We start from the raw sequence: 22,202 nt of genomic DNA, 5'->3' as shown, positions 1-22,202 counted from the left end.
GCCAAAGTCCCCCACTTACCTCCCCACCCTGGCCCCCTAGGACTGAGCACGCTCACTTGGAGAACTTGCATCCCTAGAGCTCTGGGCAGGGACAGGGAGTGCACTGGGTGAGCCCACATTCCCAGACCTGCTCAGTGACTCTTTACCAGGGACATGGGGCTTGCCACCCCCACCCCCACCTTCAGGCAGCACTCCCTGAAGCCTTCCAGAGACTGCCCTGCACATGTTTCCAGGTCTCAGTCTAGAGAGGTGAGGCAAGATCTCCCAGAGTCCTCGGGGTTTGGGGCACTAGAACGGGGGGGGGGGGGGCCCTGTCCCTGATCCTGGGACCAGAAGACAGCTCCAGGAGGCAGCCCTCCTTTTTCACCACTCTCTGTCCTGTCCTGAGCTCGGCTTGTGACGGTCTGTTGTGATGTCCACACATGGTAAATCCTTGGGCTCCTGGAAGGCAGCTGCCAGTTTGGTGCAAGAATCATCTGTCATTCGTAGACTTTGTGCATCTTACAAAGCCACTGGCCTGTTTCACTGCTATCGTCATGGTACTCAGATGATACCCACCCTTGATCAGAGGCTGCACATGGCAAGTCAGTGGCTCTTGAGGGACGAATCTTCAAGTTTCCTGTTTCTGTACCACAAGGCGAGTAAGCATCCCCTTGGCCTCCCTTGTGGCTCAGCTGGTAAAGAATCCGCCTGCAATGTGGGAGACCTGGGTTGGGAAGATCCCCTGGAGAAGGGAATGGCTACCCACTCCAGTATTCTGGCCTGGAGAATTCCATGGTCTCTGTAGTCCATGGGGTCACAAAGAGTCGGACACAACTGATTGACTTTCACTTTTGGAAACCTGCGAGGGGCACTGCTGAACAGATTCTGTCCAGAACTTAACATGGGGAGCAGTTTCTGTCCTGGACAAGAGGTCTTGGGTGTTCACAACTTAAAGCCTGTGAGCCCCAGGGGCTGGTGAGGGGCATCTGGAAGAGGGCTCTCCATGACCAGGACAGCAGCCAGCCCACTGAAGGGGACCTCCCAAGCACAGTTGGGACCAGACCCAGCGCTTCAGCCAAACAGAAAGTCTCAAGAAGAGCCCTGGGGGTCCTCCCTGCCCCCACACTCAATGAGAGAATGTACCTCACCTCACAGCACATGTGATCCACCATTGAATGAACCTGCTTTGGCTGACTGCAGAGAGTTACGCCTTCATTACAGAACACAGGGATCAACAACCAATCACTAGGCTGGCTTAGGACATACCTGCTTACACTGGGGCTTTATCAGAATAGTCAGCCATAAAATATCTCAGACAATGGAGTTTTCATTTGGTATATTGTGCATTTTACTTTCTAATTAAAATTATTTGCTTGTCTACTGCTATATTCTGCTTCAAAGTAGACACATTATATTTGATGAAATTGGCATGAATTTTAATAATGTTAGTTTTCAGATAGGCCCTGATGAAGACAATTGTTTAAACATAAATTTTCTCCAACTAGAAATACACTTTTTGCCTTTATCAAAGGTAGTGTTGATCCACTTAAATTCTTTCTCAATTTCTCAGCCTAGATTTCTCAGGTTTTACTTTGTCACTTGTGCGTTGTTTTTAAAAACCACCTATATATAGTAAATAGGTTTCTTTCTAACTATATCTTTACCCATCGCTGACCTAAAACAAGTATAACATTTCTGTAAGCACATTCAGGAGACCCCAGTCCCCTAAGCCTCTGCACAGAAACTGGCTCTGCGTCAGTTCCGCCTAGCGGGGGCTCGTGCAGATGCGCTGTTTCCCAGACTTGCGCTTGCAGTCCTCTCTCCTCAGTGCCTTGCAGTCTGATGGCTCAGGTGGTAAAGAAATCTGCCTGCAATGCAGGAGACTCCAGTTTGATCCCTGGGTTGGGAAGATCCCCTAGAGGAGGGTATGGCAACCCACTCCAGGATTCTTGCCTGGAAAATCCCATGGACAGAGGAGCCTGGTGGGCTCTGGTCCATGGGATTGCAGAGTCAGACACTTAGCACTTAACACCTTCCTTTCACTTATGCAACCCTAGGACACAGCACGGCCTTTCTGTTCCATACCTGTTCATTCTGTCTGGGTGCAGAAGCTCACTGAGTCTTCAGGTCACAGATGACACTAGCTCCTACCTTTCTATGGAGTCAAACGTTTGCACTCTGCATCCTTTTTCCCTAGTCACCTTGATTAGTGCATCCACTGTGTCTGTGGATGTAACTACCCACATTAAAGGGACTGATGTTGAAGGCCAGGCTGAGCCCCCAGAGCCCCATGTGCAGCCTGGAGCCCGAACATGTCCCCAGTCCCAGGCCTCAAAGCACCCTGGGACTGGGTTAGCCCCCAATTCTGTCCTGAGCCTCCCTGGCCCAGCGACCTAGGCCTCACTGTCCGTCGAAGTGTTAGCCGTGTCCGACTCTTTGCAACCCCAGGGACTGTAACCCGCCAGTCTCCTCTGTCCATGGAATGCTCCAGACAAGAACACTGGAGTGGGTTGCCATTTCCTTCTCCGGGGGATCTTTCCACCTCAGGGATCGAACCCAGGCCTCCTGCATTGTAAGCAGACTCTTTACTGACTGCCCTTGGTTATATCCTGACGCTACTACGAGAAAGGCATTTATCAAGTGAAAATGCTGATGCCCTGAGAGGACTCGGGGAAAGGTGACCAGCTTCCTGGACCTGCAGGAGGCTCCAGAGCAGGAAGCAGACGGGTCTCAGCAAGGTGGACAATGTGCACAGGGCCCACTGAGCCCCCCCTTCCAGAGCTTCACAAAGGCTTTGTGAACAGACCTAGGCAGCAGACTCTGCCTATTTTTCAGTGTGACAGGGGCGTTTTCTATTTCCTTTTGATCTGAAATCTCCAACCTGAAGCCATTTATTAACGGGTCCAACCCCAGGAGTCTCATCTTCTGGTCAGCTGAGCACTGATCAAGAGCAGTCCAGGTGAGAGGAGGCAATTTAACCGCCACTCAGACCCGCCATGTGACATGCAGCACCGGCTGAAAATCTGTTTATTTTCTGGCCACACTGCGCAGCACGTGGGATCCCAGCTCCCCAACCTGTGGGGGTTGGTGGGGGGTGGGGTTGGTGGGGAGGAGGGGAAACCTGCTTGGTGGACAGGCAGATTCTCAACCACTGGATCACCAGGGAAGTCCCGTGAATGTTCTTGAGGAGCGGTCAGGGGCGTCCCCCTGCACTGAATTTGGGGTGGGCAGCCACTCTCAGCTTCCTTTTCGTCTCAAGCTGTCTCACTAGGGCCTGGCGGTGAGGACCCTCAGGACGAGCCCCGCTATCAACGAGCCCACTGCCACCGTCAGAGCAGCCCCCCGGCGGAGAGCCAGCTGTTTGGCTGACAGCCAGCCGGCAGGGGTGGGTAGGGCGTGGACTGCTTCCGGAGTCCTGATGAGGTCCAGGTGGCCCCCAGGCCTCGAGTAGGTCGTCAGGATCACGCCAGGGGAGCTGCCTGTGGCCACTGCAAGACAGATAGAAGCCAGCTCAGCCCTGGGTGGGGGTCTGTGGAGCCACAGGATTGACCCCCTGCCTCACAGCTGGAAACACGTGGGACAGCATGCTATAGACCTGATGAGCAGACAAGGCTGAGATCAGATGGGGTCAGATGACCTGGAGGTGCGTATCCTCCACCAGCGACCTCAGCATGTGACATGCTCTGTCACACTGCCTCCCCCGCTCTCTGGCAACACTGAAGCCCCCAAAGCCTGTGCCGGCTCCCCATGCCCACCCCAATAAAGGCACAGCCCAGGATGAGCAAGGTGAGGCTGCGGAGATAACCAGGCTATGGTCTGTGGACACACAGCCCTGGGCTCAGGCCAGCGCCGGGGCGGCAGAGCTCCGGTCTGACAGGATGCGGAGGGGTGGGTGAGAAGGGCCCCCCACACCAGTTATCAAGCCAGGCTGACCTGCCCAATCCTCGGCTGCAGGCCTCCTGCCCACATTGAAGCTGGGTGGTGACAATGAGCCCTGAGATCAGATGGTTGGTGCTCAGACCTCGTCCCCTAATTTAGCAGCTAGCTGCAGAACAGGGAGGAGATCCAAGCGCCCAACCCATGCCCTCGTCTGATGACAGGACCAAGGGTCATAGCCTCCCAGACCAGGACAGACAGGGCCTGCTTCCTGGGACATCAGTGTCCCCTCTTGGTGTCAGAACAGATGTCACTGTCACATTGAGGAAGAGAGGCAGCCTGGGTGCTTGCGGTTCCTGGCCACCCAAGCACACAGGGCAGTGTTACCTGAAGACACGACCACTTTCTCAGGCCCGGGCCTGGTTCTGAAGGCCATGCTGTCAGTGCTCTCCAGTGGCGGCAGTCCTGCGTGTTTCTGCGCCTGAAGGCGAGAGAGTCACCAGGTCAGCCTGCCAGCTGCCCATCCACCCAGCCTCAGCTGAGCCCCACAGGCTGAGCAGGATACACATGGTCACACACAGGCACACCTCGGGGGCTCTAGACCACTGCAATAAGGCGAATAATGCAGGCAGAGGGCTTTTCTGGGTTCCTGGTGTACATAAAAGTAATGTTTGCACAACACTGAAGTCTGCTAAGTGTGCAAGACACCTTGTCCATACCGCAGTTAAACGATACTTCCTGGCTGGAAAATACCATCACCTGAACCTTAAGCAGGTCATATTTTTGCAATGGTGACGTCAGAGTTCAGTGATCACCCCCACCATAAGTGAAATGATAATAATGAGAAGATTTGAAATATGATGAGAATTATGAGCAAAGTGTGACTCAGAGACACAAAGCAAACAAATGCTGCTGCGAAGATGGTGCCTGCCGATTGCCTTGCTCAATGCAGGGTGGCACCAGACCCTCAACCTGCAAAAACCACAATGCCTGAAGTACGGTAAGGCCAGGCCTGCCATGTCCACGGTCTGGGGAGCTTTAAGTGGCGCTCTTTCAGTTATGGGTTGATCCATTGTCTCAGATGCCAGGAGGACTGGATCCGCACACAAAGGCGAACCACACCCCCTGGGTTTCAGGATCTGAGCCATAGAAGCAAACGCCAGGCTGCCTGTTTCAGAAGTGCTCCCAAGAGGACGACAGACAGGGTGCTGTCGGTACCTTTTCCAAGGTCACAGCTCGCCCTCGGGGTCATCGGGAGCCCTCTGCTTGAGTTTGAGCGGGGTAGGGGTGGGGGGTGCTGAGGATGGTGTCTGGCATGGTTTCCTTGGTAACGGGAAGAGCGCTCACCTCCTCTGCAGCCCGCTTCCAGTCCATCCGGGCTGTGTAAGTGACGAAGGCAGCGGTGGCCAGTATGACACAGACCAGCATGCCCAGCCAGAGGCCTGCAGGACACGGGGGTGAGTGAGGGCATTGACGATCACTAGGCCTGCCCCCCTCCCCCCACACCACGTACCCATGATCCCCATCCCGACCAGGAAGGTTAGCACAACACCCAGCGGGAGGCCGATGGCGTAGTACATGACAGCATTCACCACGGCCCCGAAGGCCTGCCTGCCGGTCCCACGCAGGACCCCAGCATAGAGACACTGCAGAAGGAGGAAGGGCTGGGGGTTGGTGATGCTGAGGCAACGGTGGGTCTCAGCACTGAGGCTTCCTCAGGAATCTACAGGCCACAGCCTTGTTTAAGTCCGCAACACGGGCTAGGAGGAGCCCTCATCTCCCTTCCTTCCTGGAGGGTCCTGCCCAGGGTCACACAAGGCTGCTGCATTTCAGATACAGGGGGAGAGGTCGACTGGGAGTCTGGGGTGAGCAGATGCAAACTACTACATATAGGATGGATAAACAAGGTCTGAGTATAGAGCACCGGGAACTGTGTTCAATATGCTATGATAAACCACTATGGAAAAGAATATTTTTAAAAATGTACACCAACTCAACGGACACGAACTTGGGCAAACTCCAGGAGATGGTGAGGGGCAGGGAGGCATGGCTGCCGTCCATGTGGTAGAAAAGAGTCAGACATGAATTAGCAACTGAACAACAATACATATATGTATAACTGAATCACTTTGCTATACAGTAGAAATTAACACATTATAAATCAACTATTCTACAATGAAAAAAAGAACATTAGTACTTTGGCCACCTCATATGAAGAGTTGACTCATTGGAAAAGACTGATGCTGGGAGGGATTGGGGGCAGGAGGAGAAGGGGATGACAGAGGATGAGATGGCTGGATGGCATCACCGACTCGATGGACATGAGTTTGGGTGAACTCCGGGAGTTGGTGATGGACAGGGAGGCCTGGCATGCTGCAATTCATGGGGTCGCAAAGATTTGGACACGACTGAGCGACTGAACTGAATAAAAAGATAATTACTATGGGTTGGCTTGTGCCCCGCCCTGAAGATGCTGAGGTCCCAACCCCAGGATCTCCAAATATGACCTTAATTGGAAATGGCATCTCTGCAGAAGACCCAGTTGAGATGAGGCCATCAGGGTGGACCCTACCCTGAGAAGACGGGTGTCCTTGTGAAAAGGAGAAACTGGAACACAGACACACAGAGGGGGAAGACAATGTAAACAGACACGGGGAAACAATGCCTTCTACATGCTCAGGGGCTCCTGAGGGTTCCAGAAGCTCAGCAGAGCCTGGAGTAGATCCTCCCCTGGTGCCTTGGATCTAGGACCTCTGGTCTCCAGAACCTCGAGACAATCTATTTCTAGTATGTTAGGTCGCTCGGCTTTGCGTGCTTTGTCAGGGCAGCCCTGGCAGGCTCAGACAACAAGAACCCGATGTCTGCAGTGGACAAAGACACGAGGAGACACTTCACCCGAGGAGACACGCAGATGGAAGGGGCTCGGCGTTAGTCATTCAGGAAACACATCAAGGACTCCCAGGTGGTCCAGTAGTTAGGGCTCTGTGCCCGCACTGCAGGGAGCCTCGGTTTGATCCCTGGTTGGGGAACTAAGATCCCACATGCCGTGTGGCATGGCTAAAAAAAAAAAGAAATGTACATTCAAACTACATTGAGATACCTGTACAGACCCATGAGGATGGCTCTAATAAAAATGAGAAATAATATAAAAAAGTTAGTTTCTGCTGTAAAGTGATCAGTTATACACACATATATTTTCATATTCTTTTCTATTATGGTTTGTTACAGGATACTGAATATAGTTCCCTGTGCTATACAGTAGGACCTTGTTGTTCACCTGTTTCATATATAGTAGTCTGTATCCTGCATGATTCCAGTATTGGGTACATGTCCTTAAACATTTGTCAAAACGCATAGAATGCACACCAACCATGAACTGTGGACTTAATGTATCAATATTCTTCATCAAGTAAACAAATGTCCTGTACTAATATATGATATAAATAAAAGGGGGAACCAGGGGAGGGGCTTATGGGAACTCTGTATTTGCTTATTTTTTTGGTAAACCTAAAACTGCTCTTAATCTACTTTTTCCAATTTCAAGACAAACAATAATGCCAAGAATTAGCAACACAGGGGAGGAACTGGAATCCTGGCACATTGCTGGTGGGAATGTAAAATGATACAGTTGTTTTGGAAAACAGCTTAACGGTTTCTTACAAAGTTAAACTTACGCTTCAACCTAACAATTCAACTCCTTAAGACTCTACTAAGAGGCAGGAAAACATACGTCCACACAATGATTCATACTTGAATGTTCCCAGCAGCCTTAGTCACAGCAGGCCACCCTCAAAACAACCCAAATGTCCATCACCTGATGAACGGGTAGACAAACATGTTACAGCCACAGAGTGGACTATTATTCAGCCACAAAAAGGAATGAGGTCCCGAAAAATGCTACGCCATGGATGAACCTCAGAAACATTTCAAGAAGTGAACGAAACCAGGCACGAAAGACCACGTACTCTGTAACTGCATGTCTATCAAGTAATCAGAAAAGACAAGTACACACCGACAGAAAGTGGGTCAGTGCACTGCCTGGGGCTGCCCGTGGGAGCAGGCAGTGACTTCAAAGCAGGCCCCAGGAATTCTGTGGGGGTGATGAAAACAGTCCAACACCGGATTGCAGCGCTGGTTCCACAAGTAGACGCTTACTTAAAGGTTTGACTCATGTAGGTAAAATGCATGAATTTATGGTATGTAAATTATAACTCAAGAAAGACATAAAAAATATTAAAAAAAAAAAACTAGGTCCATGAAAACTTAAGAATGATATGGGGCTTCCCTGGTGGCTCAGTGGTAAAGAATCCATGTGTCAATGGAGTCACAGGTTTGATCCTGTCTGGGATGGTCCCACATGCTTCAGAGCAACTAAACCCGTCCACCACCCTCGTGCCCTAGAGCCACCACGACTGAGCCCTATGCACCCAAGAGCCCGTGCTCCACAACAAGGGAAGCCTGAGCACCGCCACTAGAGAGGAGCCCCCATTCCCACAACTAGAGAAAAACCTGAGCAAGCAACGAAGACCCAGCACAGCCAAAAGTAAGTAAATAAAATTATACAAAAAAAAAAAAAAAAAAAGAATAACACAGATCTAAGGAGTTCTCTCGGAGAAGGCAATGGCAACCCACTCTAGTACTCTTGCTTGGAAAATCCCATGGGCGGAGGACCCTGGTGGGCTGTAGTCCATGAGGTCGCTAAGAGTCAGACACGACTGAGCGACTTCACTTTCACTTTTCACTTTAATGCATTGGAGAAGGAAATGGCAACCCACTCCAGTGTTCCTGCCTGGAGAATCCCAGGACGGGGGAGCCTGGTAGGCTGCCGTCTCTGGGGTTGCACAGAGTCGGACACGACTGAAGTGACTCAGCAGCAGCAGCAGCAAGGAATTCTCTGGCAACCCAGTGGTTTGCCAGTGCAGTTCTCTGGCAATGCAGTGGCGCTTCTACTGCAGGCAGCACCAATTCAATCTCCTGTCAGAGAACAAAGATCTCGCAGCCTGCATGGTGCAGCCAAAAGATAAGAATTTTTAATGAAAAAATATATAGACAAATAGATGGATAGATATAACCAGGAGTAAAGATAGTAGATGCAGCGATGCGCACTGCAAGACCCCTGGCAGTTGTGAGCTGTGAATCTGCTGCGGGTTCCCTGGTGGGCAGTGCTACCTCAGGAGCATTTAGGAATGCAGAGCCCTCTGTGGCCTGACCCTGCAGGAGGAGTTTCTCAGCTATGGCCTCACCTTGCAGCTAGAGGAAAAGTAACTATAGTGTCCTTGCAGAAGCCATAACAGAGCCCAGAAGAGGGTTTCTTTTAATGTTTTGCAATTAAAGCTGTGAATTTGATGACAAAACCCAGCCCAAAGCAAGCGGTCCTAATGAGGTCAGAAATGTGCTACAAGCCTGTGCCCAGCTAGATTCGAAGGCCAGCCCTGGAATGTATGGGGAACCAGCCAGAGTGACAGGGCTCTGGGGAAAACTCTCCACGAATATACTTTCTCCCAACGGTTCTTTCTTTCCTTCCTATACGAGCTGATGATGACTCTGTGCAGGTTCTTGCCTCCTGCCTCTTGCTGCTCTCTTAAGTCCATGCTCCAAGCAGAGACTTGGAGCTTCCTGCAAGATTGCCCAAGATGGGAAGATAACAACCCAGGGCTTCAAATTCTGCTCAATAAACGAGACTTTGGTGCTCGCTGTCTCTATGCCAGGCTGTTAAAACATTCACAGAATTCAGACTTGCACTCAATGGGACCTGCTCTTCAGTGATCCAAGCGGAAAGTTGGACCCCTCCGTACTCTGGGTGCCTCTATTCTGGAAACCAGTGTGGCCGCTCCTGGCCGGGTTGGGCCTGGGTCAGAGCTGTGCCCTGCTCCCCACCCCCAACCCGATCCTGGGGAACAAGGAAGAAGAGGGTTTATGATTCTGCACTGAAGAGTGGTCAGTATTTTGCCAATCTGTATGCATCTCAGTAAATTGGAACTGCAGGAGAGAAAAAAGGGATGTGTTATTTTGAATAATAATAGATCCAACAAGAGCTGCCGCTTACTCTGTAGTCAGCCCTAATCAGGCAGCTCAAGCTCACAGCCCTGAGCTGCTGGGGTGGGGGCAGGGGTTGGGAACACGGGGGTCGGAGGGGGACTCACACAGAGGGCATCAAACAGCTGGAAGAAGATGTACAGCGGCAGGACCTTGTTGACCAGGGCGACGACTTCCCTGCAGGGACAGGGGACCATGAGGCACAACCTTGGCCTTGGAGTCCCACTCCTGTCCCGTCTATTCCGCCCTGCCCCCACTTTCTGTGAGCCTAGGTAGTGGCCCCAGGCCAGGCCAGGCCGCTCCTGTCCCTGAGTCTCCCTGTGTGGGGGGGACACATCCGAACCCCCCAAGGAGCCCCGGCAGCTCTGCCCTGCCCTTCAGTCGGCGCCTGGTCTGTGCACAGGCAGCAGCCGAGGCCCCTGACTCGAGGTGAGACCTACTCATCATTGGTGAAGATGTGTCCCAGCTTGTTTCTCAGGAGGCTCAACAGGATGCCCACAACCAGGGAGGTTCCGACTGCAAGAGATGAAGGCGGTGAGGCTGACCCAGCCAAGGGTCGACCCTGGATCCCCTCAGCCTGAGCCAGCCCAGCCGCATGTCCCCTTGGACGAAGACCCTCATCTGTGGTCCCGTGATGACAACATGCAAAATGCCCTTCCTCCTGTGGTTCTCAAAATGGGGTCCCTGGACCAGTGGCTGCCTAGGGAAGCAGACTCTCAGACCCCCATCTCCGACCGGGTCAGAAACTGCCGGGGGCGGGGGGATGTTCAGGTTTTGACACCCTGCTCCCCCAACCCCACCCCCAACCTAGGTCTAAAGCCTGAGAACCACTGCTCTCCATGAAGAGCTGATCTGAGCCTGGCAGCTACAGAAAGCAGAGACAGGATGGATGCAGAGGGGTCCTTTCCGAGGGTCGCCATGAGCAAGCCCCAAGCTCCTGGGGACTCCAGGAGGCCGAGCTCACAGGAAGACCTAGAGGGCTGGGAGCCTGGTGAGGAAGGGCCTTCCCAGCGTCATACTGTGATGGAAACTGCCGGCCCAGACCCCCAGCGGTGGGGAAGCGGCCAGAAGGGACACTGCAGGCTTGCTGCTCTGGGCCACGTAACAGGTACCACAGGCTTGGAAGGTAGCTGTGGCTCTCAGGGCCTCCCCTGGCCTAGGTCTGACCCCACCCACCTGTGCAGAGGGTGCCTGAGATGGCTGATCGCTTGGCTTGCACAGTGTCTGCAGCTCCCAGGGCTGTCCCCACTCGGACACAGACCGCGATGCTGAGCCCCATGGGGATCTGGACTCAGAGACAAGAAGGTACGGTCAGCCCCCTCCTACCCCAGGCCAAGAGGGAGGAAAGCAGGGTGTTCCTGGCTGCTGGTAACCAGCTGTGAGATTGGCGGCTAGCAGGTCGGGTGAGGGTACCCCAAGCAAGCCAGCCAAAGCCCCACCCTGGCTGAGCCATCTGATACCACAGGCGGCCAGAATAAACACACAGCCAAAACCTCATGAGTAAACACGACATAAAGAGGCGAGTATAGTCATAAGTCTGTCAGGAAAGGTCCCTGTGAGAAAAAGATTGACACCACTTGCAATGTAAGAATCACCTTACAGATCAGTTCTGTACAGGTAGGTTTCTGTGACTCCCTTGATTAAAGCTGTGGTCACAGAGTGTGCACCCCAGGTGGCTGGCAGAGGCTGTGCAAGCGACATGGGATAGCCCATGTGTCCTTGAAGAGGAAGGAACTGTGGAGAGTTCTTTCCTCGGCGGAGGCAAGGAAGTGCCCCCAGAGGGCTCTGTTCCCCAGGGCCCACCACTGGGGTATGCAAGAACGTGGGCCCACTGCCAAAGGGAATGTCCCGTTTTTCAAAAAAAAGCAAAAATCCAGATTGTGTTGTGAAATCTCCCAATTTTAAATGATGCCAATCAATTCAAAACAATTCCAACATGGAGAGTTCTGTATCACCCTTGGCGGAGTGGCTATGGGCCACGTGTGCCTGTTAGGGCCTGGGTCTGGTGGACACAGGCAGTCTGGAGGGTCCCTCAGGAGACAGAAATGGCCCCTGGGGGGACAGCTGCCCCTCCCCCTCTGACACCCCCAGGCCGTCAGGGGGTTGGGCTGGGGGCAGAACAAAACGTGCCCCCCATGAGCCTCACCATGTAGATGACGGTGGCCACCTCATAGATGACTGCTTGGGCAGAGAGGTCGAGCACACTGAGCAGGCCTGCAGAGGTGGGGCGGGAACACAGAGAGTGTCCAGCCAGCTGACCAACAGCCCCGGGCTGACAAAGTGCCCCTTGCTCTTGGGGCCAAGGGGCCAGTGGCTTCCAAGGTCAGACACAGCAAAAACAACCTTTCCACCTGGCATTCAGCCTTCCAGGAGACCCCTGCCTGGGTGTGCCAGGGTCAGGGTCCCTCTCCTGTGTACACGGTATGATGAGGGAGGGAAAAAAGCTGGACCAAGGTCAAGAAGCCTGAGTTCAGCTCTTGGCCCTGTTGGGGTGACTCTGGACAGCCTCTTTTACTCTTAGGACTCAATTTTCTCATCTATAAATGGGGTCCGGGATAGACTGGAAGGTCTCTTGGGGCCATTCCAGCCCTGGCGGTTTGGACTCTGTTCTGAGTCAGTTGATGAGCACAAGATGTGCCGGTTGCACCAGTTCCATCTCACTCCATCTCTGACCGAAAATCATGCCCGGGTGTCCACTCCATGCCAGGCCTAGACTGGGCAGTGCTAGGCCCAGGCCTGCCTGCTAGAAGCTCACAGTCTGGCAGGGAGCCAGGCCGGGCGGGTGAACCACCTATCCGGGGGAGGGGGCTCCCCACATCCTGCCGCCCTACGTACCCACGAGGAAGCTCCCGATCTCGTAGGCCCACCACTCGATGCACAGCATCAGCATGCTGGGGATGGCCAAGCGGAAGAAGGGGCCCCAGTCCTGCAGGCACTCCCAGGACCAGCCTAGGAGCAGAAGCCAGATGCCTGAGCCCCCGTCCGCCTTGCGGCCCAGCCAGCCCGCCCACCACCAGGGCTCACAGCTTTTGGCTCCACACAGCAAGCCCAGGCACTTGCCACCAGGCAGGGTGGGGGCGGGAGGAGGGCACCAGCTAACATCTCAGTCAGCACCCCTGGGTGGGAGCCTGGGCTGGCAGACAGCCCTGCCCTTCCTGGGCCCCGTCTCCTTGGATGAAGTTTTAGCTTTTATCTCTGCCCCATCTCCCCGAAGGGCTGCTAGGAGGGTGGCATGACACCAAGGTGCTGGGAGGTTTCACAAGGCAGACAGGGTTGTACAGCCATGGGGCCAGAGAGGGACCCACGGTCTACACAGACAGCTTTCTGGGGTTAAAAGCTCAGCACCTAGGCCTAGGAGCAGGTTTGAGCCTAATTCTGTGATTTGCAGTGAATGACAAACTCTCTCGGCACCAGCTTCCTCCATGTAAATAAAAATAGAGTTAACAAGGAGTCATGAAACTTATCTGAGCAATGTGGGTGCAGCCTGCTGCTGGCACCCAGCATTTTATCCGAGTTGTCATTCAATCTCCAATAGGAGCCAGGAAGCTCCTAGCACATCCCCAGCAGGGCTGTGCCCCATGACACACTGGACTGGGAAACCGGGCCTCTAGGGGTTGGGTGCAGAGGCCAAGCGGCAGGTACAGAGGTGGAGAGAGGGTGCAGATACAGGAGGTGGGGAAGGGGTGGGCCTTGAGGGATGTGGGGGCAGGCCTGGGGCAGGGCTCCTCCAAAGGCTCCAGCTAGGACCCTGCCCACAAAGTGAAGGCCCTGGGCTGGTGCTGGCGGCCTACCCGCCCCTCAGCAACCCCCTCCCTGGGTGGGGGCCCCCTCCACACCTGCCCATGTCTCCAGATGCAGCTTCTTCAGCACAATGTAGAACAGGAGGAAGACAGCCTGCGAGAACTGGGAGACAGTGTTGGCGAATGCGGAGCCCCTGACAGAGGAGGGAAGGCCAGGCTGGAGCAAAGGCCGACTCTAGCCCTGGGGGCAAGGCGGGGACAGGCCTGGCTCATTCCCAGTTCCCCACGACCCCTCTGTGGCTGAACAGTTTGGACAGCCTCCACAGCCCTTGTTGTGATGGGACTGGCTGCCCCCTCGTGGGTAGGCAGGGCTCTGGACCAGGCCGCCACAGCCCCTGCCCACCTGATCCCCCAACCAGCCCCTGAGCGCCTTACTCACCTGAACCCCCCAACACTTGACCTCCCCAACCAGGCTCTGAAGCCCCCTGCTCACCTGACCCCCTGGCCCAGCACAGAAACCAGGACATAGTTGGCCAGGGTGTTGACGCAGTTGCCCACGATGCCGCTGAAGACTTGGGGCCAAACGATGCCCTGAAATTGGTGAAAACTGGCCTTATTGAGTGGCGCGACACCGGGGGGGGACACAGGCTGGGGACATGTGGCTCCCCACAGACCCGTGTGGAGGTCAGAATAGGGACCCCAGGCACTCCTCCCCTGCTGGACAGTGCAGTGTGGGGTAGGGGGCAGCTCCAGCTAGGGCCCTGTACCTGATTCTGCAAGTACTTGGCCTGCAGGCTGTAGAGAAAATTTGCCTGTGTAAATAAGCACACAGACACAAGTAAACAACACCTCCACATGGACAAGAACAGACACTGCTGAGATGAGTGTGGGGCAGCTGCTTCACCAGAGTGTGTCCCGACCTGCAGATATGCACCTTGCTGGCCTGTGCCCCTGCCCTGCCTGAGGGGTGGTGCCAGGATGGGGCCAGCGGGCAGGGAGGGTGGACCCGAGAGGGGCTCCAGTGCTCTGGCAAGAACGAGAAGGACTGGGCCCCTGGCCGCCAACCGGGCCTGTTCACAGAAGGGCCACCAGAGCCCACAGGTCGGGGCCACCCTAGGACTTGTCTCTGGCTGCCAGAGACAACACTCTGGGTGGAGAGGCCTTGGGCAGAGGCAGTGGGGGTAGGGAGGGTGGAGGCCACCAGCAGCCTCTGCAGAGCAGGGTGGAGACCTCAGAGTCATCCATGGAGGACAGAGGGGGCCTGCTTGTGTGTGTGTGTCTTAAGGGCATTTCCCTGAGCTTCCTGCCCTGTCAAAGCCTGGCCCAGGCCTGTGGCCCCTGCCCACCCTCCCTGCAGCCTTCCACCTCTCTTCAGGACTGCACAGTCAGCAAGAGTGTGCCGCTGGATTCAGGTACTGGCTCTGTGCCTCCTGTGAGCGGTGTGGCCTTAGGCCACTTACTTAACCTCTCTTGCCTCAGTTTCCTCACCTAAAAAGGGGATAATACTGTGCGTGTGAATCCTTGCTATTTATACATACATTTATACGCAACGCTAATATTGCAAAAGTGCTTACAAAACAGCATTTGGCACATTTAAGAGTTCCAAGAGTTGGGTTAACATCATGACTAAGACACGTGATGCTTCTCATCCCACAGGGAGTTACGTTCGGCAGCATCTTTGTCTGGGAGGGAGGGGTTTTGTTGATTTGATAAAGTGGCTACCATAGTGATAACTTGGAAGTTTCCCCTGACCCAGCCCCAGGGGCCCTGTTGGACAAGATACCTTCACTTGGTCTAAAGAGCCAAAGCTTTGGAGGAGAAAGACCAGAATTTCAGGTGGTTTCTATGATACAGGAGAAATCTGGAGCCCCAGAAAAGTCATGGCACTAGGCTTCCAGATGGGAGGGTGTGGCTGGGGCTCCCTGACAGGCCTGGTGTCCCCTACGGGCACCCTGAACTCATCCCAACCCCCCCTTCCCAGGCCCATCAAGAGCTCTGTCACTGGTGCTGGGAGGATAGAGCGGGGCAGAGCAAGGGAGGATGGCGGGTGGGCAGAGCGAGGGAAGGCAGAGGGGGGCAGAGAGGAAAGACAGAGGGGGCAGAGCAAGGGGGGATAGAGTGGGGCAGAGACAGAAAGGTGGGATCCCCTGAGACAGCCTGCCACGTGGTGACACGTCCACTGAACCACAGCAAATCACGCCGTGCAGCCATGAGTCCCGAGTGGACACATGGACCACTGCTGCTGCTGCTAAGTCGCTTCAGTAGTGTCCGACTCTGTGACTCCATAGATGGCAGCCCACCAGGCTCCCCCGTCCCTGGGATTCTCCAGGCAAGAACACTGGAGTGGGTTGCCATTTCCTTCTCCAGTGCATGAAAGTGAAAAGTGAAAGTGAAGTCGCTCAGTCATGTCCGACTCTTAGCGACCTCATGGATTGCAGCCTACCAGGCTCCTCTGTCCATGGGATTTTCCAGGCAAGAGTACTGGAGTGGGGTGCCATCGCTTTCTCCACATGGACCACTGGGTGGGGCTCAAATCTCAGAAACTTACCTGTGTGGATGGACTGCTTACTTAATATTCAATAAATTAACAGAGAAAGAACATTCAACAACGACTCTTAGAAAACATCTTGGAAAGATTACAGTCCTAAACACAAAAGTAGAAACCATTAAAAAGTTCAAATAAAATAAAGGCAAATGCTTCTATAATCCTGCGATGGGGTGACTGTTCTTAAGCTCATCAAACAGACATCATAAAGGATGGGATTTATGGATCTGTTATGTACACATTAAAAATTCTTTAAGAAAAAAGTATCGAAGAATTAGAAGGCAACTGAAAAAGTTTGTGACACATATGCCAAAGGAGTGAGATATTATTTAATAAGAGTTAAAATAATTAGGGAGAGATTAATCCACTAAAATAAGCAAAGGATGTGGGCAATTCACAGAAGGAAAACAAATGATCAAAGATATGAAAAAACACTCAAATTCATTTGCAATAAAGTGTATGTTAAAATAACCTATTTCTAATTGGAGAAAACATTTTCATAATACTCTGTGCTGATGAGAATATTGTTCTTGAGGGTAGAAATGATACAAACCAGTATCAAAAGCCACTGACAGAGCAACTCCAATTCCAATAAGGCATCATTACAGACATTCACAAAGATTTTTCTACAAGAATGTTGATCACAACCTAATTTATAAGAGTGACCACTGCAAACAACCTAAATACCCAACACATGGGAACTGGTTAATAAGTTATGGCAAAGGGGGGGATACTGTGGGGCCTTTGAAATGGGTATCGTGGACAGTGATTTGAGCATATCTAAAGGTGGCGATGGCACCCCACTCCAGTACTCTTGCCTGGAAACTCCCATGGACAGAGGAGCCTGGTGGGCTGCAGTCCATGGGGTCGCTAAGAGTCGGACACGACTGAGCGACTTCACTTTCACTTTTCACTTTCATGTATTGGAGAAGGAAATGGCAACCCACTCCAGTGTTCTTGCCTGGAGAATCCCAGGGACGCGGGAGCCTGGTGGGCTTCCGTCTCTGGGGTCGCACAGAGTCGGACACGACTGAAGCGCCTTAGCAGCAGCAGCAGCAGAGACTGACTAATGATATATTTGAGAGGGAAAAGGTGGCTTACGAAACAACATGCACACACTGGCCGCATCTCCCACTACAGGTGTGGCTCTGTGTTTGATAACACACACACTCATGAAGAGAAACAGCCCTGGAGAGAGATTAACCTCTTTTCTCTGGGTAGTAGGATCACGGAAGATTTGAAAGTTTTCTTCCCCAGGCTTTCCAGAATCTCTCCTGTAAATGGTTTTCTAACCAGAAAAAGGTGTTGTGCTACTTTTTAAAAGTTCAATGTGCACCAACCACCGACCGCACTGTGAAGTTTTCTCCGGCCCCTCTGGCCACCAGCATGAGGGCTGAGGGGCGCCTGGCTGGTGGGGGGTCAGGATCCAAGCTCCATAAGACAACTCACCGGCAGGCCTGGGATGTAGACCTGCACATACTCCTGGGCCAGCCTGCAGGAGAGAGAACCAGGCTCTGAGCCGAGCAGCCTATGCCCTGGGTGTGGGGAAAGGTTTGGCAGACTTTGCCTCGAAAACAAGACCCCCAGAGGCATCTGGAACCTCGGTGGGGGTGGGGTGGCAGGAGGCGGGGCCCAAGAACCAAAGGACCCAAACACAGGGTCTCAGGGCTGGGGAACTTCAGTTGGGGTGATGTGTGGTTTGTAAGGGGGAAAACAAGATTCTATCACATTAAGAATTAACTACACGAAGTGCACATAACAGGAAACGAGGGAGCTATTCCGAGGAGGAAACACATCCTACGTTAACAACAGTGTGTAATTCCTCAGAAATGGGGTTCGGTCCTGTTCCCACTGTTTGTGGTGTGGGGTGTGCACATGTCACTGCTTCGGAAGCCTCTGCGGGGCTCAACCAGATGCAAACAAATCCCATACAAATGCCTTTTCTCAATTAAAATGGGCTGTGGTCTGCCCCCTGCTGGCCACAGCTGGAGCAGCATGCTGTGGGGGAGAGTCCCCAGATCAAGCCCCCATGAGAAGGCTGGAGACCCAGAGAGAGCAGCACTGGCTGGGCTGGGCCTCCCGGGGTGACATGGCCCTGCCCGGCCCAGCGCACCTGGACACGGCCGGGTCCTGCCTGCAGAGCAGCAAGATGAGCTGAGTGTTGAGGAAGAGCGCCCAGCAGGGCAGACAGCAGAGCAGCAGCACCAGCACGCCCCGCTGCAGGATGACGCCCACGTGCTTCTTGTTGGGGCTGCCGAAGCTCTGGAACACAGGAGTAATGCCCACCCCACGCCTGCCCTCCGCTGGCCGGCTTGGGGGAGGGGGGGCGCGGGTGCGCTGGGCAGCCCTCCACCACTCCCCAGTCCCTACCCGGGGCTTCATCTGAGGGGCTCAGGGGCTCTGAGTGACCGCAGCGGCCATTTGCAGAACTCCAGCCCCTGTCCACCCACAGTGCCCAGTACTCCCCCGACTCCTGATGGGGGAGGCACTGCCCATCCCCCACCATCCCTGAAGCACTAGCGCATGCGAGTCTCCCTGGGGAGTTAGCAGCAGCCAGGCCTACCGTGAGACCCAGGCCCCCGGAGCTGAGCCCCTCCGGGTGGTGGGCCCCCCGAGGACAGCAGGCCCCCTCTGTGTGCCCTCAGTACACAGGGCCAGAGGATTCAAGGTCAAAGTCAGAGGATTCAAGGTCGGAGGACTGTCTTTCATTCCAGAGCTCTCTCACCTGGCCACCCTGGCAAGGGGAGGGGCTGGTCCCTAGAGCACGCGGTCCCTGGGGGGTGGGTGTACAAGGATAGCTGCCCCCCAGAGGCCTGCCTGACAGGTTCCCAGATGCGGGGGCCACTGGGGGGCCTCGGGTGGGTGCCCAGCCCTACCCTTTCTCCAGCAGCTGTGGGACTGGCTCCGGCCCTGCCCGGGGGCCCACCTACCTGGGACATCAAGGTGTCACAGGCCGAGGACAAGCCAAACCCGACGGAAACTCCACAGACGTTGACAAACTGGAGCCACACACAGGAGAGAACGCAGGCTTTCAGGAGGAGACCGACGGGGGACCCTGCAGCCAGGGGACTGCCCAGCAGCAGGAGACCCCCCGGCCGGGCCTATGCGTGGGGTGTGCTCAGAGGTCCAGCTGTGCTCTCAGGCCACGTCTTCTCCCAGGAGCCCAGGGGAGAAGGTCCTGGCTGTACTCACGGCCACCGAGAGGGTCACTGCCGCCAGCTCCACCGTGCCCAGGTGTCCGCAGAACACCGTGCTCACGACATAGACCATGAAGTTCAGCATCTGGAAGAGGAACTGAAGGCCGGGGCCAAGGTCGAGGGCCCTGCTCACAGCCCAGCTCCTGGCAAGAGGCTCTCCAGGCCCTGACCCTCGAGGCTGGGTGGCAGAAGGCCTGGGTCCTGCCCCCACCCCACGGGGCAACAGCATCAACCCCTGAGCTCTGGTTCCCCAGCAGGGGCGCTGGAGTGGGCACAGCTGGTGATGTTACTGTAACCATCTTGTCAGGCCGCATGCAAACACAGAGGAGCGGAGTTAAAGACATCAAAACCCTAGGAAGCCTCTGTCCACGTGGTGGGATTGGAAAGGAGTCTTCTTTTACTGTTATCCAAACTCTTACAAGGAGCACATATTTAGTAGTCTTTATGGTCAGAAAAAAAATGTACCTGGAGCCATTTTGCCTTTGAAAATAAATGGGCAAAGGCCCCTCTTCCAGTGCAACGCCAGTGCAGGCACCCCTGGGCTCCCCTTGGCCTCTTGGGCCTTTCAGCCAGCCTCCCCGTGGGTTCCTGAAGGACACACCTAGTCCCTCTGATGGTGGGGGGAGGGGGCTGCCAGCCGCTGAGAGAGGTCAGACCCCGCCAGGCTCTGGGTGGTGGCCCCTGGTGCCACCTGGACACTGTCACTGTGGGTGATTTCTGGGGAAGGCCTCCAGCAGCCCCTGCCCCCTGCCTTGTCAGCGCCTCACCCCCGCCTCCTTACCAGGGGTCCAGAAAGGACGAAGAGCGTCCGTGCCTCAGCTCCAAAGCCAACGGGGACCAGCCTGCGGAGGGCAGGGCAGCGACTCCTTCGGCCTGGGGGAACCGTGTCCTGGGGGCTGTCCATTCCAAGCCCAGGCCACCCAGCCACCCTGCACGCCTGAGCACCTTCTCAGCCAGCCTCATCCAGCCAGCCAGGGTAACCGTACAGCCTGGCTAATGAGTAAGGGGCGGAGGAGGGGCCACTACCACCCATGGGACCAGCCCTGCCCCCTGTGCACGCCAGGCCTGTGGCCCGACCCACTAGCCATGGACAGGACAGAGGTCTGGGCACCCGGAGTCACCGTGCTGACCCCATTCCAGGGGGTTGGCAGCAAAGGCCCAGGAAGTGCAGGTGTGAGACAGGGCTGAGGGGGCCAAGGACTCTCTGTCCAGGTGAAAAGAGAGACACACTCAAAAGGGTCCCAAGGGGGGTTGGGGGATAGGGGTCTGGGGTCAGTTCTGACAAGGGGTTCCCTGCCCCACAGATGGAGGGCATTCAGTGGTCTAGCCCATAGGGTTCTGGGTTTCCCTGGTGCTCCCCAGGGTACTAAGCAGGTCAGGGTCAGCCCACTGTCCAGGGAGCAGGTCCTTGGCTGAGGATCTGCAAGTATCCCCCAGAATTTGTATGATGAAAACTCACAACTGACTCCATGTCCTCCTCCATGCTCTCTGCCCCCTGCTGCTCACAGGAGCAAGGAAGTGAGGTGAGTTGGGCGGGGTGGGGCATAGGAACCCCTGCCCTTCCACCCGTGTGGGGACTGCTCCCCCAGGGTGGGGGCCGCCCGGGTGCTGACTTTCAGAACTCCACTTTCAGCCTCTTTCTACGAAGACCCCACTACTGTTGGGGTAATGCAAATGCAGCCAGCACCACGCTCAGGGCCTGCGGGCTTGGGCCCAGGTTTGATTTTCCAGGATTTCAGCCTGTGTGAACTGGCACAGAGTCTCGGAACAGAGTGGTCACCCAGTCCCACGCAGGGTCCCCTGGCCAGGTGAGGACGCCCCTCTCCACGGCCCCCACCCTCAGGGGTGGATGCGCAGCCTCTGCTCTGTGCCCTTGGTCTCAGACCCCCCCACAGCAAAGAGGAGCAGGGATTCAATTCTCAGGGACGGGGCCACAGACCCCAGGACTTTGGGACTCTCTCCCTTCTTAGGTGAGAACCTGCCCCGCAATCGCCTGGCTCTGGGAGCATGCCTCGCCACTTCCTCCCTCCTGGCAATGTTTGTTAATCATGGTTATCGGGTGGAAACAGGAGAAACTAATAAACAGGAAGGGGAGAGACAGCGTGGAGGGGGTCAGCATTGGCAGGTGATCTGGAAAGAAGCTGAGTGACTAGAATGAGAAAATCCGGGTTTTTAAGGGCAAGTCCATGAGATGATTAAGCTCTGAATACCTTCACCCTCAGAGCCAGATCTCTGGAAGACTGGGGCAGAGTCAACCTGGGATGGCAACAGGAGGGGGAGGGTGGGATAGGGGGTGCTGGGGACCACCTGGAGGGGCAGGTTGGTTCTTCAGAAGGATGAGATGCTGAACAGATAACAATGGTGTCACCTGTGTACCCCAAACTCAAGTGTCTTTAATCAGCCACCATTTATATCATGTGGGCTGCTGGGAGCATCGGGCTGATGTTTTTATCGCACCTGTGTCTCTGTGTCCCCTGGAGAAGGAAGGGGCAACCCACTCCAGTATTCTTGCCTGGAGAACCCCAAGGACAGAGGTACTGGGGGGTGCTACAGTCCATAGGGTCTCAAAGAGTCAGACATGACCGAGCAACTGAATAACTATCTGTATTCACCCCGAGGCTCACCCAAGTGGGACTGTCTGCCGTGGGTGTCTGCGGTCAGCAGGTGCTTCCCTGGGGCTCCATCTTCTGTCACGGGGCCTCTCTGGGCAGCCTGGCATCTCATGGCTCGGAGCTGGCCTGACAAGGGAACATTCCAGGATGGCAGTGGGAAGGTCCAAGGTCACCTGGCCCAAGCTTGAGAAAGGAAGCAGCATCCCCTTCCTAG

The 22,202-nt window shown here is 54.8% G+C and overlaps 1 protein-coding gene across 5 annotated transcripts; it reads right to left on the bottom strand.

The window, feature by feature from the left end:
• Positions 1-2,981: 2,981 nt before the first annotated feature.
• Positions 2,982-22,128, bottom strand: SLC47A2 (solute carrier family 47 member 2). Of its 5 annotated transcripts, XM_042255707.1 has the most exons (19): positions 22,001-22,128; positions 20,158-20,218; positions 19,372-19,473; positions 19,110-19,178; positions 18,293-18,441; positions 17,629-17,671; positions 17,384-17,467; positions 14,402-14,446; positions 14,128-14,225; positions 13,731-13,828; positions 12,730-12,843; positions 12,041-12,108; positions 11,071-11,179; positions 10,335-10,410; positions 10,002-10,071; positions 5,372-5,504; positions 5,206-5,300; positions 4,246-4,339; positions 2,982-3,470 (listed from the first exon to the last, which is right to left on the bottom strand). In XM_042255707.1, the coding sequence occupies exons 1-19, from the start codon at positions 22,093-22,095 to the stop codon at positions 3,250-3,252; spliced, it is 1,824 nt and encodes a 607-aa protein (XP_042111641.1). In that variant the 5' UTR covers positions 22,096-22,128; the 3' UTR covers positions 2,982-3,249. The 5 variants fall into 5 exon arrangements, with proteins under 5 accessions (XP_042111641.1, XP_042111644.1, XP_042111642.1 ...); XM_042255710.1 differs by lacking the exon at positions 17,384-17,467; XM_042255708.1 differs by lacking the exon at positions 22,001-22,128 and having other exon boundaries at positions 20,158-20,327.
• Positions 22,129-22,202: the final 74 nt, after the last annotated feature.

Source organism: Ovis aries, chromosome 11 (genome assembly GCF_016772045.2).
Source record: "Ovis aries strain OAR_USU_Benz2616 breed Rambouillet chromosome 11, ARS-UI_Ramb_v3.0, whole genome shotgun sequence".
NCBI lineage: Eukaryota > Metazoa > Chordata > Mammalia > Artiodactyla > Bovidae > Ovis > Ovis aries.
Note: the sequence above shows the minus strand (reverse complement) of the source record. Positions and strands in the feature narration are given on the sequence as shown.